The sequence below is a fragment of the Peromyscus maniculatus genome, chromosome X (assembly GCF_049852395.1).
Source record: "Peromyscus maniculatus bairdii isolate BWxNUB_F1_BW_parent chromosome X, HU_Pman_BW_mat_3.1, whole genome shotgun sequence".
NCBI lineage: Eukaryota > Metazoa > Chordata > Mammalia > Rodentia > Cricetidae > Peromyscus > Peromyscus maniculatus.
In genome coordinates this window covers 116,420,118-116,437,948 of record NC_134875.1, presented here as the reverse complement: position 1 = coordinate 116,437,948, position 17,831 = coordinate 116,420,118, and the positions used below count along the sequence as shown (strand labels likewise).

Sequence of the window (17,831 nt, the reverse complement as noted above, 5' to 3'; positions counted from 1 at the left end):
GTCCTCGAACTCAGAAATCTGCCTGCCTTTCCCTCCCAGAGTGCTGGGATTAAAGGTGTGCACCACCACTGCCCAGCTATCTTTTTTTAATTTTTGAGATTATAATATAATTATATTTCTCCCTTGCCTTTCCTCCCTCCAAATCTTCCCATATACCAACGCCCCCCCCCCCGCGTCTCTCCTTCAAATTCATGGCCTCTTTCATTTATTGTTATTACATGCATTTATGTATATACATATATAGTCCTAAATATAACCTGTTTAGTCATGTAATGTTACTTGTATGAATGCTTTAAGAGCTGACCATTTGGCACTAGACAAGCAATTGGTGTGCACTTCCCAGGGGAAGGCCACATCTCCTGCTCCCAGCTTTACTCAGTTATCTATAGCTCTTTGTGTAGGGTTGAGGCCTCATTCTTAACAAAACTATAAAATCTCTCCTCAGCTCAAAAATTCATGACAGAAACATCTAATCACATGCAAAGATCACATGAAAGATTTCCTCCTCTTCTCCTCCTCCTCCTTCCTGCTCCTCCTCTTCCTCCTCCTCCTTCTTCTTTCTCCTTTTCCTCTTCTTCTCCCTCTTCCTCTTCCTCTTCATCCCTCCACCCCACCTTCCAGTCCCCAAAACACCAAATAACATGAAGCAGAGGTAGGCCTACAATGGAGGAAATTCCAGGTCAAATGTCTTCGCTGTTTAAACAACTAATTGGAGCTGTGAAGTCTGAAGTTCCACCACTTCCTTCACTGAACCCCAAAACTTCTCACACATACACACACTGAAAACATCAAGAAATTTATAATTATGCACCCAAATTAAAAAGATAGAAAGGAGCGTGGAGCTCAGAGGAAGGAGAGCAGCTTCCTGAATGCACTGGGATCTGAACCAAATCAGGAATTGACAAAATTCCCTTGCTTTGTGAGTAGAGAGATGGTTCCAAAGCGTGTCCAAATGAAAACACCGTGAGCAAAGGTGTGGAAGCCGGCAGCGGGCAGGCAGGCAGCAGGCATGGGGGCAGTGGGCAGCGGGCATGGGGGCAGCGGGTATCGAAGATGCGGGCAGCAGGCATGTGGGCAGCGGGCATGCGGGCAGCAGGCATGTGGGCAGCAGGCATGTGGGCAGCGGGCATGCGGGCAGCAGGCATGTGGGCAGCGGGTAGCGGAGATGCGGGCAGCAGGCATGCGGGCAGCGGGCAGGCGGGCAGCAGGCATGTGGGCAGTGGGCAGGCAGGCAGCAGGCATGTGGGCAGCGGGCATGCGGGCAGCAGGCATGTAGGCAGCGGGTAGCAGAGATGCGGGCAGCAGGCATGTGGGCAGCGGGTAGCGGAGATGTGGGCAGCAGGCATGTGGGCAGTGGGTAGCGGAGATGCGGGCAGCAGGCATGTGGGCAGCAGGCATGTGGGCAGCAGGCATGTGGGCAGCAGGCATGCGGGCAGCGGGCAGGCGGGCAGCGGGCATGTGGGCTGCAGGCATGTGGGCAGCAGGCATGTGGGCAGCGGGCATGCGGGCAGCAGGCATGTGGGCAGCGGGCATGCGGGCAGCAGGCATGTGGGCAGCGGGTAGCGGAGATGCGGGCAGCAGGCATGTGGGCAGCAGGCATGTGGGCAGCAGGCATGCGGGCAGTGGGCAGGCGGGCAGCGGGCATGTGGGCTGCAGGCATGTGGGCAACGGGCATGCGGGCAGCAGGCATGTGGGCAGCGGGCAGCAGAGATGCGGGCAGCAGGCATGTGGGCAGCGGGCAGGCGGGCAGCGGGCATGCGGGCAGAGGGCATGCGGGCAGCGGGCATGCGAGCAGCAGACATGCTGTTCTCAGCTAGAGCTGTTGTTGGAACAACTGAAAATAAATTTGGAAGATTAAGTCTGGTCGAGGTTCTGTACCCCAAAGAAGAGGAAAAGGAGGAGGAGAAGGAGGAAGAGGAGGAGAGATTAGATTTTTGTATGTATTGTGAAGCCATTGAAAATTTTTGAGCAGTACAAAAAATGAAGCTTAAAAATATTCATTTTCATTTTGTTGTGTTTCTTATGTACATTATGAACTATAGTCCAAACATACAGTTGTTATAACGTTTATCCAGTTGTTGGAAACATTGTTTACCAAAAGACCATCAAGAGATTAGGAGCTACCTAGCCAGGTGGTGGTGGCGGCGGCGCACATGCCTTTGATCCCAGCACTTGGGAGGCACAGGCAGGCAGATATCTGTGAGTTCAAGGCCAGCCTGGGCTACAGAGAGAGATCCAGGACAGGCTCCAAAGCCACACAGAGAAACCCTGTCTCGAAACCCCGCCCCCCAAAAAAGAGATAAGGAGCCACCTTAATGGCAGTGAGTGAGCAGAATATTATTCTACATTTCCATGCAGAATAATATTGATTTATTTAGGGACTTCCTCTTCTGTGGTCTGGTCTTTCTATGCCAGCACCACACTATTTTAATTATATGCCGTTGTACAATAACAAAATATAATTTACTATCACATAGTAAAGTACTATGTGATATTTTAACATTATATAGACTAGAACCCTTATGGTTTATTGTTCTTTATGGCTTTGTTGCCATTTGGCAAATTCAAAATGTGTGAAATAAATTCATCTAGCTTAAAAGAAGCCTATTCACATCTCTAAGATTGCATTTCCTTTTTAACTGGAGACATTCTACGTCTCCATGACACTAACATGTCCTACTGTAGCACAAAGGAGACTTTTTTCTTAATATATGTTCCAATCTACATGTGTATCTTTTTTTTATTTTGGTATTGATGCTGTTATAAATGATGTTTTCCCTTCCATCATATTTTCTGACTGGTTACTATTGGCTATTTGATTTCATTTGTCATTTTTTTTTTACCCTGCCCACTTAGCAAAATCCTTTATTGTTCAGGGAAGTCTATTGTTAGTCCTCTTGAATTTTCCAGCATATAATTATGTCCTATGCAAATAAAGATAGTTTTCCCTATCTAATTCTTGGGGTTAGTTTTTGTTTTCTGGGTGCATTGATTGGTAATTTCAATATAATCTTAAGAATAGTGAGTATAGGTAATGGGCTCCAGAAAGCCAGCTCATGCACCCTCGATGCAGGGGGGAGGGGCTTGGTCCAGCTTCAACTGAATGTACCAGGCTTTGCTGACTCCCCATGGGAGGCCTTACCTTTTTGGGTTGGGGGGAGGCTAAGGGGAAATGGGAGGAAGGATGAGAGGGGGATCTGTGGCTGGTATGTAAAATGAATAAAAATTTTTTGAATTAAGAAAAAGAATAGTGAGTGTAGAAAGCACCCTTGCCTTATTCCAAATCTCAGTAGAAAGGTCTACGGTGTTTCTACATCCCAAAAGTCACTCTCAGTGAGTGTGGTACACATGCCTTGAATCCTAGCAATTAAGAGGCAGAGGCAGAGCAACTCTATGAGTTTGAGATCAGCGTAGTCTACATAGCAAGTTCCAGGCCAGATAAGGCTACTCAGTGAGACCCTCTCTCAAATGAAATAGAATGTCACTCACATTAGGACTGAAGCATACATGTTTTATATATTGTTCATTTGTGTGTGTATGTGCGCGCACGCGTGCGTGCGTGCATGCATGCGTGCAGTGTGTTTGTATTTGTGAATGTAGGTATACTGGTGCCATGGTGAGTTTGTGTCTGGTAGCAGCCCTTATTAGTGTCTATCTTGCTTGATACAGAATCTCTTGTTCGCTGTTGTGTATACCAAGCTAGTACCTTTGAGTTTCCAGGCATTCTCCTGTCTCCACCTCCCATTTTGCCATTGGAAGGCTGGGATCACAGAGACTCATGTCACATACCTACCTGGCTTTCATGTGGGTTTTGAAGATTGGAACTTGTAGGGCAAGTGCTTTTACCCACTGATTCATCTCTCAGCCCTATGGTCTTGTTTGTCATTTGAATTTTTGAGTCAGGGTCTCATGTGTGTAGCTGAGGAAGACTTCAAACATTTGATCCCCTTGCCTCTTCCTCCCAAATCCTCGGATTACAGATGTGTGCCACCACACCTAGTTAATGTGATGCTGAGAACTGAAGCCAGGGTGTCCTGCCTTCTAAGCAAGCATTTTACCAACTGAGTCACACCCCCAGCCCTTCTACTGTTCTTTTGAATTATGACTTCCATCATCTAACACATTGGGGTTTTCTTTTATTTAGCTGCCAGAAAAGCGCCCCACATTTCAGCAACTCCTATCTGCCATCGAACCACTTCGGGAACAAGATAAGCCATGACGAGCAAATTTGGAATGTTGATGGGAATGAGTATAAGCATTGACCAACACTCTCGTTCTTTTCAAGGGAAGTAGAAAGGCACAATGTAATTTAGCTAGTTCTTAATAATGTTTTATGTGTTGTTTATCTGTTATATTAGCTGCAAATAAAAAACAAGGTAGGAAACCATACATTTCTTTGAAATTTAGGTCAAATTGTTAATTTTGTTTGTGCTGCTTTTAATGTACTACTTCTAGGCCTATGGTAGAAATTCATTTTTAGATTACAATTTATGCCGGCTGTGTACTGTGTGTAAAGATGGAGCAGAAGTGAAAAAATGATTTGTTGACAACTCACTTTTTTCTATTGGCACTAGTGTGGTAATTAAATATCCTTTCAAGAACAGAAATGTGTGTACATTTGCCTTATATGAGAAATGTCTCGGGCATTTGGATACTTGGTCCCCAGTTTGTGGCATTGTTGGGGGGAAGTTTAGGAGGTATGACCTGATGAAGGAATTATGTCAATGGGGGCAGCCTTTACTTGTAGTTTACTCCCTCTGCTTCTTGCTTGCAGTTCAAGATGTGAACTTTCAAAAGCTAAAGAGATGGCTCAGTGGTTAAGAGCACTGGCTGCTCTTCCAGAGGACCTGGTTCAATTCCCAGTACCCACATGTTGGCTTACAACCACCTATAACTCTAGTCCTAGGGTATCTGATGCCTTCTTCTGGCCTTCATGGGTAACAGGTACACATGCGGTGCACCAATATATGTGCAGGCCAAACACCTATACACATTTTTAAAAAACATCAAGGATGTGAGTTCTCAGCATCCGGCTCTGTCTACCATCCTGCCAGCTGCCTCTGTCCTGCCACTATGAACTCTAACCCTCTAGAACTGTAAGCCAAAATAAAGTCTTTCTTCTCTAAGTTGCCTTGGTCATAGTATTTTATTACAGAACAAAAAAGCAACTAATACAATATATAAATGATCTAAAAGTTAAATATGTTTGAGAGCCAAATGGAGAGTTGATTAAAACACAGATTCCTAGGAACCACCTGAGAAATTTTGATGAAGCAGGTCTGAGTGCAGCCTGTGAGTTGGTATTCTTCCCAAGCTTCCACGCATGCTGAACTGCCCTGGGGTACCTCATTATGTGGCAGGGCACTTATATGTGGTCTATAACCCCATTTGAATGATACAACTTCTCCATACCAAAACAATGGTATTTTATGTCATCATGTACAGTGATATAAAATAATATTGAACAATGTATTGAATAATAGTATTAAATAATGTGTTCCATGCTTCATAGAGTACAATTTATTATAAATGATGCTCAGATAGAATTTAGTGCCTTCTTCCTTCACATTAACCTCCACTGTTATCAGTCATCACTCAATGAGACTGTGGTCTTACTAGAATTAAGACAATCTTACTTGCTAATGATGTTATATACTTAGGTTGGGGACTTGGGGACTTTTGGCTCATTTGAAAGATAATTGAAGTTTCTACTTCCCTCATATCTTAACACAGATACAAAAATAGTATTTTAAACTTTATAATTTTTATTTTTTGTATGTGTATGTGCACCCATATATTTGTAGTACCAATGGAGGCCAAAAGAGGGAGTTTGATCCTCTAGAATCACAGCTACAGATGGTTGTGAGCCACCATGTGGGTGATGTGAATCAAATCTGGGTCCTCTAGATGAAAGCCAGTGCTTTTAACCAGTAATGTTCTTACTTTTACTCATACCACCCATTTTCTCCTACCAGTGAGCTCAAGTGTCTCCCTTGCTTATTTGTTTCTTGACATGTGCTTAATGATTTTGTTATTTCAGCAGAGAATTGCCAGGACAGTGGTATTCTATTTTCAATTAAGGTATACAAATTTCAATGCATAATGAATGAACAATGAAATGTCACTTTTAAGATAACCACTAGGACATTTATACATTCATTCCTTTATTTACTCTTTTCTGTGTGCCAGGTTTTCCTACCCCAGGATAAAAAGAATCAAGTGACAGAACCTTCTTTCTCAAGCTGCCCAGGCAGCCTTTCCTTCTTGCTGGGGTTTTGTACAGCAGGGGCCTGTACCACAGACTCTTTTTTAAAATATAAGGTTATTTTATTTTACATGTGTGAGTGTTTGTCTGCATGTATGTCTGGTACCATGTGCATATCTGGCGCCCATGGAGGCCAAAAGAAGTTGCTAGATCCCCTGGAACTGGAGTTACAGTTAGAATCTACCATTTGGATGCTGAGAACTGAACCCAGGTCTTCTTTGAGAGCAGCAAGTGCACTTAACCACTGAGCAATCTCTCTAGTCCCTGTTGTAGTGGGTAGTCATTCCAGCTTGGATCTGGAAGCTCCAACCCCCATTGAGACTCTGGCAACTGTCACGCCTACGAGGCGGGGCGAGGGGAGGTGCTGGAAACCGGAGAGCTGGATGGGCAAGGGCTCGCGCGGGGCGCGCTCTCTGCGCCTGGACCCTGGATGGTGGAGATTGATTGTGCAGAGCTCCAGAGAACACCGCTGGATTGCTAGACGCCTTCCCCAGACCCCCGCGACCTATCCATTCTTTCATTTGTAAGTCATCCACTAAATAAATCTTCCTTTTAACTACTTGGAGTGGCCCTTATATTATTCCCCAATATCTGGCGCCCAACGTGGGGCAAATTCCAAAGGTCTGGGCGGCTCCTGCCCTCAGCCTGTTCCCCGGCTGGCGGGTACCTAAACCCGCCTGCAAAGTTCCATATAACCAGTCCATTCCCGAAAAGGGGAGCAGCTAGTCCGGTCTCAGCTCCCTAGCTTAGCCCCGAGACCAGTGAAAAACCGCTGCGAGTGAGGTATCCGCACCCGGCTCCCGGCCATCCCGCCATCTGCCTCCAGCTGCCGCCAGCCAGGGTCACCAGCAGGCCCTGCTTTGGAGCTGTACCAGCACCGCCTGCTGGTTGAAAAGCGCTACTACACCCCCCATACCACAGAAAGGTAAGATAAACAAACCAGCATTTTATTTCAAGTAAAAGTACTTGATAATTTTACATCTTAAAATTGACTAACAAATTTTGAGTAATTCTTGTAATATGGCTGACAACATTACCTCACAAGAATTTAAAAACCTTTTTGCCTGTATGATGAATGACATTCTCCTGGAAATATATGACCTTCCTCAGGCATATTTGGCCTGTACCATTTTGGCATTCATCGTAATAATTCACACAGTGTTCAAACACTGCTTTAATAATAAGAACAAAGATGAGTCATTATTGGGACTGATACAGGCTTTAAAAGATAGCAATGAAGACTTACAGAAAAAGAATCTCTTTCTGGAATCTGCTTTCAAAGATAGCAATGAAGGCTTACAGAAAAGGATTCTCTTTCTGGAATCTGCTTTAAAAGATAGCAATGAAGACTTACAGAAAAAGAATCTCTTTCTGGAATCTGCTTTAAAAGATAGCAATGAAGACTTACAGAAAAAGAATCTCTTTCTGGAATCTGCTTTCAAAGATAGCAATGAAGGCTTACAGAAAAGGATTCTCTTTCTGGAATCTGCTTTAAAAGATAGCAATGAAGACTTACAGAAAAAGAATCTCTTTCTGGAATCTGCTTTAAAAGATAGCAATGAAGACTTACAGAAAAAGAATCTCTTTCTGGAATCTGCTTTCAAAGATAGCAATGAAGGCTTACAGAAAAGGATTCTCTTTCTGGAATCTGCTTTAAAAGATAGCAATGAAGACTTACAGAAAAAGAATCTCTTTCTGGAATCTGCTTTCAAAGATAGCAATGAAGGCTTACAGAGAGAGATTCTCTTTCTGGAATCTGCTTTAAAAGATAGCAATGAAGGCTTACAGAAGGAGAATCTCTTTCTGGAATCTGCCTTCAAAGATAGCAATGAGGGCTTACAGAGAAAGATTCTCTTCCTGGAATCTGCCTTCAAAGATAGCAATGAAGGCTTACAGAAAGAGATTCTCCTTTTGGAATCTGCTTTAAAAGATAGCAATGAAGACTTACAGAGAAAGAGTCTCTTTCTGGAATCTGCCTTCAAAGATAGCAGTGAGGGCTTACAGAAGAAGATTCTCTTTCTGGAATCTGCTTTAAGAGATGGCAAGGAAGACTTACAGAAAGAGATTCTCTTTCTGGAATCTGCTTTCAAAGATAGCAATGAAGGCTTACAGAAAAAGATTCTCTTTCTGGAATCTGCTTTAAAAGATAGTAATGAAGGCTTACAGGAAAAGATTCTTTCTCTAGAATCTGCTAATCAGGATTTACAAAACAGGCTTGTACCCAAAATTGATTTTATTGATAATAAATATGAATATCTAATGGATAGAACACTAACTCTCCAGAGTGAAGTTATGGCTACTCAGACATTGCATAAGGAAGAAAGATTATCATTAATTGATAAGATAAGGTCCATGGAATCATGTGCTTCTGAGGAAAATAAAAATGTCTATGATTCCATGAGAAATCTGGAGTCCCTTGCACGAGAGGAGGTTCACTCCCTAGAACAGACCCTAGGTGCTCATTTGCAAGCCCTAGAAGAAACTCTCAGTAAACATGACAAGGGAACTAATAAGCAGAAGGTCAAGACCATAGAGGTTGTAACATCTCCAAACAGCTCTCATACAATGGCTTATCCTGTTATCGTCCATGAGAAGCCAACAGATGACACACACCCAGAGCCATATATGACATATACATTACAACCAATTTCAACAAGGGACTTTAAAAATATAAAGGAAGCAGTAGTTACGTATGGGATACAATCCACATACGTAAAACAGATGTTAAATTCATGGTCTACCTCACATAGAATCATCCCAGATGACTGGCATCAGTTAATTTCAGCTGTTCTAGAATATAGCCAGCAGCTACAGTGGAAGAGCTGGTTGAGAGAAGAGGCAAAAAATTTAGAACAACAAGGTAAACTCAGAGGTTTTGTGATTTCCCAAGATCAAATACTTGGTGAGGGATGTTTTGCTGACAGGAATGTACAAGCCACTTATGATGAGCATACAATATCCCTATGCCGTACAGCAGCTCTAAATGCTTGGGAAAAAATTCCAGAACCTGGAAAACCAACTGAGGTATACACAAAGATATTTCAGGGACCACATGAATCTTTCACTGATTTTTTACAAAGGCTGAACACAGCTATAACAAAAGCTATATCAGATAAAGAATTAAGAAAAGTATTAACTGAGTCCTTGGCATTCGACAATGCTAATGCAGAATGCAGAAGAATACTTACACCACTAAAGATCAGATCAGCTCCTTTGGAAGAATGGATTCAGTACACTAATGGTGTTCAGTCTCTTAACTACAGTAATGAGGCTTGGATAGGAGAGACAAATCCCAGAGGTGAAAGAAGGCCCCGTGTTACCAAATGTTTTAAGTGTGGTACACCAGGGCATATAAGTAAAAACTGTACGTGGGGTACTCCTAGGAGTAATACTCCTTCTAGGAATAGCCTAAACAGGAGACCCCAACCACCTCCTGGATTATGTAGAAGGTGTGGCAAAGGCCAACATTGGACCAATGAGTGCAGATCAAAAATAGATATACGAGGCAACCCTTTACTGGCGGGAAACGCCTCAGGGGGCCTCTTGCAGGCCCCCAAATCAAATGTAGTAAGAACATTCCCAGCCACTGTGGAAGAAATTCCTCTCCAGGACAACTGAATAAACCAATGCTTAATGTAAAAACCGATACTGCAATGGATGATAAAACAGCTTTGATAGATGGATCACAGTTTACAAAGAACACTGTAAAACAAATATTTTGGCAGACTTCCATAAATGAACAAAGACCAAAGCTTAGAATTCGAATTAATGGCCTGGTTCTGGAGGGCCTGGTAGACACAGGTGCAGATGTGACTATAATTACACCAAAATCATGGCATCCGAATTGGCCTCTTCAAGAGGTAGATGTCCAACTGTTAGGGATTGGCACCCTATCTCAGATAAAACAGAGTTCGAGATGGGTTGAATGCATAGGGCCAGAAGGACAGAGAGGAAGGCTGAAGCCATATGTAGCAAATGTAGCAGTAAATCTTTGGGGCCGAGATCTGTTACAACAGTGGAATACCCAGATTAAAATTCCTACACTTTCAGAAAAGGAATACAGACCAATGCATGTTTCTAGGAATAATATCATAACATGCTATAAAAATCAGTCACCAACCATTCAGGCTGTTCACAAACAGAGCACGACTGTTGTTGAACTCTCAGAAGTACCAACTGCCTTACCTTTAAAATGGCTAACTAATAAACCTGTCTGGGTTGGACAATGGCCTTTGACAAAAGAGAAGCTACAAGCTTTAGAACAGCTGGTTCAAGAGCAGTTAAATGCTCAACACATTGAAAAATCTACCAGCCCTTGGAATTCTCCTGTATTTGTTATTAAAAAAAAATCTGGTAATTGGAGAATGCTGACAGATCTGAGAGCTATTAATAAAGTAATTCAGCCAATGGGCTCCCTACAGACTGGGATCCCCTTGCCCTCTATGCTACCAAAAGAATGGCCTATAATAGTTATTGACTTAAAAGACTGTTTCTTTACCATACCCTTACAGGAAAATGATAGAGAAAAGTTTGCCTTCACAGTACCTAATTATAATAATTCTCAGCCAGTCAAGAGATATCAATGGAAGGTCCTCCCACAGGGAATGTTAAACAGTCCTACTTTATGTCAATACTTTGTGCAGAAACCATTAGAGATAATTCGTGTAAAGTTTCCACAATCCATAATTTATCACTATATGGATGATATCCTATTAGCTGATCCAAAGTTAGATACATTAGAAAGCATGTTTGAAGAAGTAAAAAAAGTTTTGCCTCGCTGGGGACTGCAAATTGCTCCTGAAAAAATACAAAGAGGAGATTCTATTAATTACTTAGGATATAAGATAGAGCTACAAAAAATTAGACCCCAAAAGGTACAACTAAGAAGAGATAGATTGAAGACTCTTAATGATTTTCAAAAGTTATTAGGAAGCATTTCCAACTTACTGGGTATCATGGGAATACCCAAAGATGGACTAAAAAATTTGGCTAATACTCTAGAAGGGGACAAAGAATTAAATAGTCCAAGAGAATTATCAGCCGAAGCTGAGAAGGAATTGGCTCTAGTAGAAAAGACAATTCGAGAAGCACATGTGGATCGTGTGGATCCAGAACTTAAATGCATTCTTGTCATATTCCCTTCCAGACATTCCCCAACAGGTATTTTGATGCAGAGGGAAGATATTATATTGGAGTGGATATTCCTACCACGTAAACCAAATAAGAAATTAAAGACTTATATAGAAAAGATCTCTGATTTGATTCAAAAGGGTAAATTAAGACTTCGTCAGTTGACAGGAATGGACCCAGCAGAAATTGTAGTACCATTAACTAATGAGGAAATTTCATCACTATGGAAAGATAATGAGTACTGGCAGAGAGCCTGCAGTAACTTTTTGGGAGAGATTAACAACCACTATCCCAAAAGCAAGAGAATAGAATTCATAAAGAAGACTGAATGGGTCCTTCCTCACATTGTACGACAAAAGCCAATTTCTGGAGTCCTCACATTCTACACTGATGCAAATAAATCAGGGAAAGCAGGATATAAATCAGGAGACTTAAGTAAAGTGGTACAAAGTCCATATAACTCTGTACAAAAGGCAGAACTGTATGCCATTCTTATGGTACTGATGGACTTCACAGAACCCCTCAATATAGTCACTGACTCTCAATATGCAGAGAGAGTTGTTTTACATATTGAAACTGCTGAATTCATTCCTGATAATACAGAATTAACTTCATTATTCATACAATTGCAGGAAATCATCAGAAAAAGGGAACATCCTATATATATAACACATATCAGATCCCATACAGGTCTACCAGGACCTTTAGCACAAGGTAATGATGAGATTGATCAGTTACTAATAGGTAATGTGCTAGAAGCTTCAGAATGTCATAAGAAACACCATGTAAATAGCAAAGGTTTGAAGAAGGATTTCTCCATCACTTGGCAACAGGCTAAGGATATTGTGAAAAAATGTCCTACTTGTTCCATCTATAACCAAACTCCATTACCTGCAGGGAGTAATCCAAAAGGTATACAAAGAAATGAAATTTGGCAGATGGATGTGTTTCATTTTGCAGAATTTGGAAGATTAAAGTATGTACATCATACCATTGACACCTATTCAGGATTTCAATGGGCAACTCCTATGAGTTCTGAAAAGGCTGATTCTGTGATTACACACCTATTAGAAGTTATGGCCATCATGGGAATACCTGTACAAATTAAGACAGACAATGCCCCAGCATATGTCTCCAATAAAATGAGACAGTTCTTTGCTTATTACAATATAAAGCATGTTACAGGTATACCACATAATCCCACAGGCCAAGCAGTCATAGAGAGATCCAATCGAACTTTAAAGGATATGCTAAATAAACAGCAACAGGTAACAATGACTCCTAGAAATAGACTGCATAGTGCTTTATTAACCTTGAATTTTCTCAATGCTAATGAGAAAGGAACAACAGCTGCGGAGAGACATTGGACGACAGACAAAACTCCTGAGCTAAACCAACCAGTTTATTTCAAGGATGTGCTGACCTCAGAATGGAAACCTGGATATGTTCTACGTTGGGGAAGGGGTTTTGCCTTTGTTTCTGCAGGAGAAGAAAAGCTATGGATACCAACAAAATTAATAAAAATCCGATTCGAACAGAAAAACCCCTTGATGAAGAGAAGTAAAAGATCATCCACCAATGTGACATCTCTACAAGTTGTAAGAAAAATTTAACAATCAAAGGGTGGGGTAGGGTTCTGTTTTTGTCTTTCCAGGATAATGGAAATACCCATCTTCCAAAACTCATAAGGCCTTGGATATCCGGATCTTTACAGCAGAAAGGAAGAATCTATTGGTACCAATCTATCTACACATGGTAAAATCTCACTGTCTAACATCTTTCTCTCTATCAATCTAGAAAAGTTGTGGTTCCAATTCAATTATAGCCAAGCTGGCTTTGGAGATGGAATTGGCTCACTCCTTCTCTAAACCCAAGCATATTGCTAAAAGAAAAATTTAAGAGATTCTTCAGTCCCATATCAGAAGAGCCCTCTGGTGTGAGACAGAAGGAAACCAATAAAAAGGGACCATTGTCTTCTAAATTCTAATTCTCTCCATGCTTACTCTTGATTTCTCAGAATCCTTTCTTACATGCTATGTCCTCTTTAAATCCAAACCTCCCATTTTTTGATAACAAATAAGTTTTTCCAATAGCAATCTCAAAAGTCACCAGAAGGAAGATGGGGCCCCAACAACAACAACTCTACCCAATCCAGAATGATGCCATGGTAATCATCATCATACTACACTTCTTGCCAGAATTTCAGACAATCTTACCCATTACTCTAAAACTTGCTGCAGAACCTACAGTTAGTCTAACTGAGATTTAACTATCTGAGCTTTCTCACAGTACCCAACAGAGATAACATCACCCCCTAAACGGCAGGAAACAATTCTTAGAAAACGACGCCCCTTCTCCCTTGGGTTTCATAATTCTCAGGGTTATGGATGACGGTTGTAGGGTTGGGGGTGGAAAAAAATATTAACTCAGTATTGTAAAAAAAAAAAGGGGGGGGGGCGGAAGAAATGGAACGGATAGGTATAAGATATGATGGTAAATCATTGTATATACTAGTAAACAAACTTGGTAAAATAGCAACCTTAGACAATTTGCACTGTAATTTGTACTGTTATAGATTCTTATATGTTGATACAAATGTAAACTATTTTTATACTCCTGTTTAAGATAATTTGTATATTGATACAAATACAGAACTATATTTGTTATAATGTACATATATTTCTACTCTTATTTGTAACATTTTTATATTGATACAAATGTAAATTTATATCTGTCATACTTTATATATGTTCTACTTCTGTTAGGATATTTGGTATATTGATATATATTTAAGATTATTGTCATATTGCATATCGCACTATATATTCCTACCTCTGTTATAAATATCTTGTGTATTGTCACAATTTTGAAGTCATCGTTCTTCACCATACATTTGCTTATAGACTGTTTACCTTATTTACGTGAAGCCTTAGTCCTTAGGTTATTTCGGTAGATAAGATTTATAGATTTATGGTCGCCTATGCCTGTCATCTCTATAGTTACGTTAGTTAGGTTATCCAGATTTATAGATACATAGGTCAGATGGACAGGTAATCTTCAAACACTTCATAGACCTAGAGAATATGGCATTTAAATAACTTAGAATTCTGTTGACGTGAGGCACAATTGCTCCTGGCTGCACCAATTGATCCCGAGAGAATGTTGGGCTTCTAAGACATTTCCATTTGGAAGTTTGTCTTTTTGGCACAAAATGGCCTACGGGGCAAAGAACTGCCCTTGCCTTGATGGCTGACAGTACAAATGCAATGCTGTCCTTTCTGGACAAGCGGGACACAAGGAAAGCGACCACTGTACTCTGCCAAGACAGGGTAAGATGGTCTTTCAGAAATCCTGCTTCTGAAAATGGTCTGTCAGATACTCTAGGCCTGTAGCCAATTTGAATGCACCAACAATGCTGAGAAACATTAGGTGACTGTCCAGGCTGCCAGCTGTCTTGGTCTACTCTTGCAAGACTCCCGAAGTTGCTTGCATCCGTCTACCATTTCTCAAGTACCATTATGTTCCTTCTCAGGTCTTTGATGGGATTGAAGACTAGCAGTTATAGTTACAACTTAGTATATATAATATCTTAGATAGAACATATTAAGTATTAGATTCAGGTTCTTTAGGATAGGACACCTTTGAATGATCTTTATAACATGCCGTTTACCTATGCTCTATACTTCTCTGGATTTTAGAATGTGTTTCTTGCTTGATATTGTTTGCATTGGTTGTAGTTACATCTTATCTAGGTCATTATCCCTCATTATTTCTGGACAATATTTGATAACCATTCCTTTGTATATAGTCTTGTATTAGTTTAGAACCTTCTTATTTAGACAAAAAGGGGGAGATGTAGTGGGTAGTCATTCCAGCTTGGATCTGGAAGCTCCAACCCCCATTGAGACTCTGGCAACTGTCACGCCTACGAGGCGGGGCGAGGGGAGGTGCTGGAAACCGGAGAGCTGGATGGGCAAGGGCTCGCGCGGGGCGCGCTCTCTGCGCCTGGACCCTGGATGGTGGAGATTGATTGTGCAGAGCTCCAGAGAACACCGCTGGATTGCTAGACGCCTTCCCCAGACCCCCGCGACCTATCCATTCTTTCATTTGTAAGTCATCCACTAAATAAATCTTCCTTTTAACTATGTGGAGTGGCCCTTATATTATTCCCCAATACCTGTTTCACAGATTCTTGGTTTTTTTGTTTGTTTGTTTGTTTTTGTTTTTTGAGACAGGTGTTTCACAGATTCTTAACCTTTTATTTCTGCCTCTGTCTTGGGATTAGCCTGTAGTTGCCTTTCCTCTTTATACATGTGATTTTCCAAAAGCCGCCTGTTTGTAAAAAGTAACACATACTGTTAAAGATGCAAACAATACAGAATTGTGTGCTATGAGATGAAAGAAAGCAGAGCCTTGCTCAGAAGCTTGATTTCAAAACTCAAGTCAAACAAGAATTTAAGTTATTGCTAGAGATCTGTGACATAATCAGTGCACTATGACAGCCAGAGCTGGAGGAAGAATACTTGTGCTATTTGAAAACATGCATAATGTTTTAAAAATACCACTTAAGTGTGTTTGGCAGTATTTATTTTTATAACTTTCAATTCATAGTCTAGCTACACCCTCTGAGAAGCAACAAAAAAGGAAGATTAGATGATAAGAAACATTCCCAAATGGCAAGTTGGAGAGGAATTCAGATAGACTCTTTGCTAGGTGGCTCCAGTAGTCTTGCTGAAACACAAGTCAAAGGGTCTAGAAAATTTGTATTATATGTGCATGAGCTAATAAAGAAAAATTTCGATATGGTAGTTCCCCAGGTTCAATCCTGGCTTGGAAGTGAGTGTACAAGGAAGACAGGTTGAGCCTAAGGCCTTACTTTTTTAAAAATAGTTTTTGAGATTATAATTACATAATTTCTCCTTCCCTTTCCTCCCTTCAGACCTTCCCACGTACCTCCCTTGCTTCATAACAATTTTTCTTTTTTGTTATGTGTGTATATGTGTGCGTGTTCGTAAACATATAAATACGACCTGCTCAGCTCAGTCTGTACAATTCGGCTTGTATATACGTTTTCAGGGTCAACCACTTGGTACTGGATAGTTAAATGGTGTGCTCTTCTCTGGGGAAGACTATTTCTTCTGCTCTCAGGATTCCTTAGTCACCTATAGTTCTTTTTCTAGAGCTGAGACTTCGTGAGCTTTCTCCCTTCCATGTTAGCAGTCGTGGTGTTGTCCTTGTTCAGGTCATGTTGAGGCAGCCATGTTGTTGAGGCTTTATGAGTTTATCTTCTGACCTTTCTCACAGACACACAATCTCACACCAACCTCCTGGTCCTCTGGCTCTTCTTATGATCTCCCCACCACCACCTCTTCCACAACAATCCCTAAGCCCAAGGCACTATCTTTACCTAAACAGGAACAAGTGGCTCTCAAATGAGGGAGAATAAGTCATTGAGGAACACCAGGCAAGAACAAATTGGCACCTGCTCTTTTATTTACTCCACTGTCTATTAAATAATTAAATTCCCAGAAAAGAAATACTTTAGATTCCATAAACAAATGTCCCTTGGATCTCTGAACTCCAGTTGCTCTTTTACATATACATCCTTGCTTCCTTATAGGCCATGGGTCAGCAATGTTTGCCTGCAAAATGCTTTGTGGGCCATAACTTCTCTAAGTCAACTCCTCAGCTCAGCTTTGTAGCACAAAAGCAGCCCTACATGATATGAAAATCAATGGGCATGGCTGTGTACCAATAAAGCTTCATTTATGGACAATGAAATTTGAATTTCATATCATTTTCATGTGCCATGAAATATTATTCTACTTTTCTCCCAACACCTAAAAAATATAATACTCATTTTTAACTCAAGGGGATGGGCATAATTTGGCCCATGGATCACAGTTTGTCAACTCCTATCTTATGTCCCAGTACAGGACCACCTTTGTACAGCCTCTATCCTCTTGGAGGATGCTACTGCATAGGAAAAGGACCACAACCTTCACCTGGTGGGAAAAATGAAGACTGACCTGGGGAAAAAATTAAGTTGGGGTGAGAGCAGTTTTTCTTTTTCTAATTTCCATGTTACAACTGGAGATTATGTCATGTGCCCATGGGTCCTTTACCATGAATGGAGAGGCTCTTTTGAAGGTGTTGGGTGACAGAATTGGTTCTTAAGGAGGTTATTATTGTAGTGTTAAACTAAGAGACAGGCTGAAAACTTCATAAAGTGAATGTGGCAATTACAAGAGATGTTTAGATAATAGCTTGTAGAAGATCTCCTTGTGTTAGAGAAGGCAGGACATACACAAGATTAAAGGGTGTCAATGAAATGTGAATGTAAATGAGAAGAAAATGAAGGAGAAATGCAATTTTTGGTTGTCCCAAAAGCAAGATAATAAGGTAGAGAATGATATGGAAACTTGATTGGAGAGGC

General features: G+C 41.1%; 1 protein-coding gene across 3 annotated transcripts in view; it reads left to right on the top strand.

Annotated features, from left to right (window-relative positions):
• Bmx (BMX non-receptor tyrosine kinase) overlaps nucleotides 1-6,333 on the top strand; it is a 59,672-nt gene extending 53,339 nt beyond the window's left edge. For 2 of the 3 annotated variants that reach the window (XM_076562869.1, XM_076562868.1), the window contains one exon: nucleotides 4,145-4,359. In XM_076562869.1, coding sequence (XP_076418984.1) covers nucleotides 4,145-4,219 — 75 coding nt within the window. In that variant the 3' untranslated portion in view covers nucleotides 4,220-4,359. Of the gene's footprint in view, nucleotides 1-4,144 lie in introns of all 3 variants that reach the window. The other variant, XM_015992054.3, reaches the window with a different exon arrangement.
• Nucleotides 6,334-17,831: the final 11,498 nt, after the last annotated feature.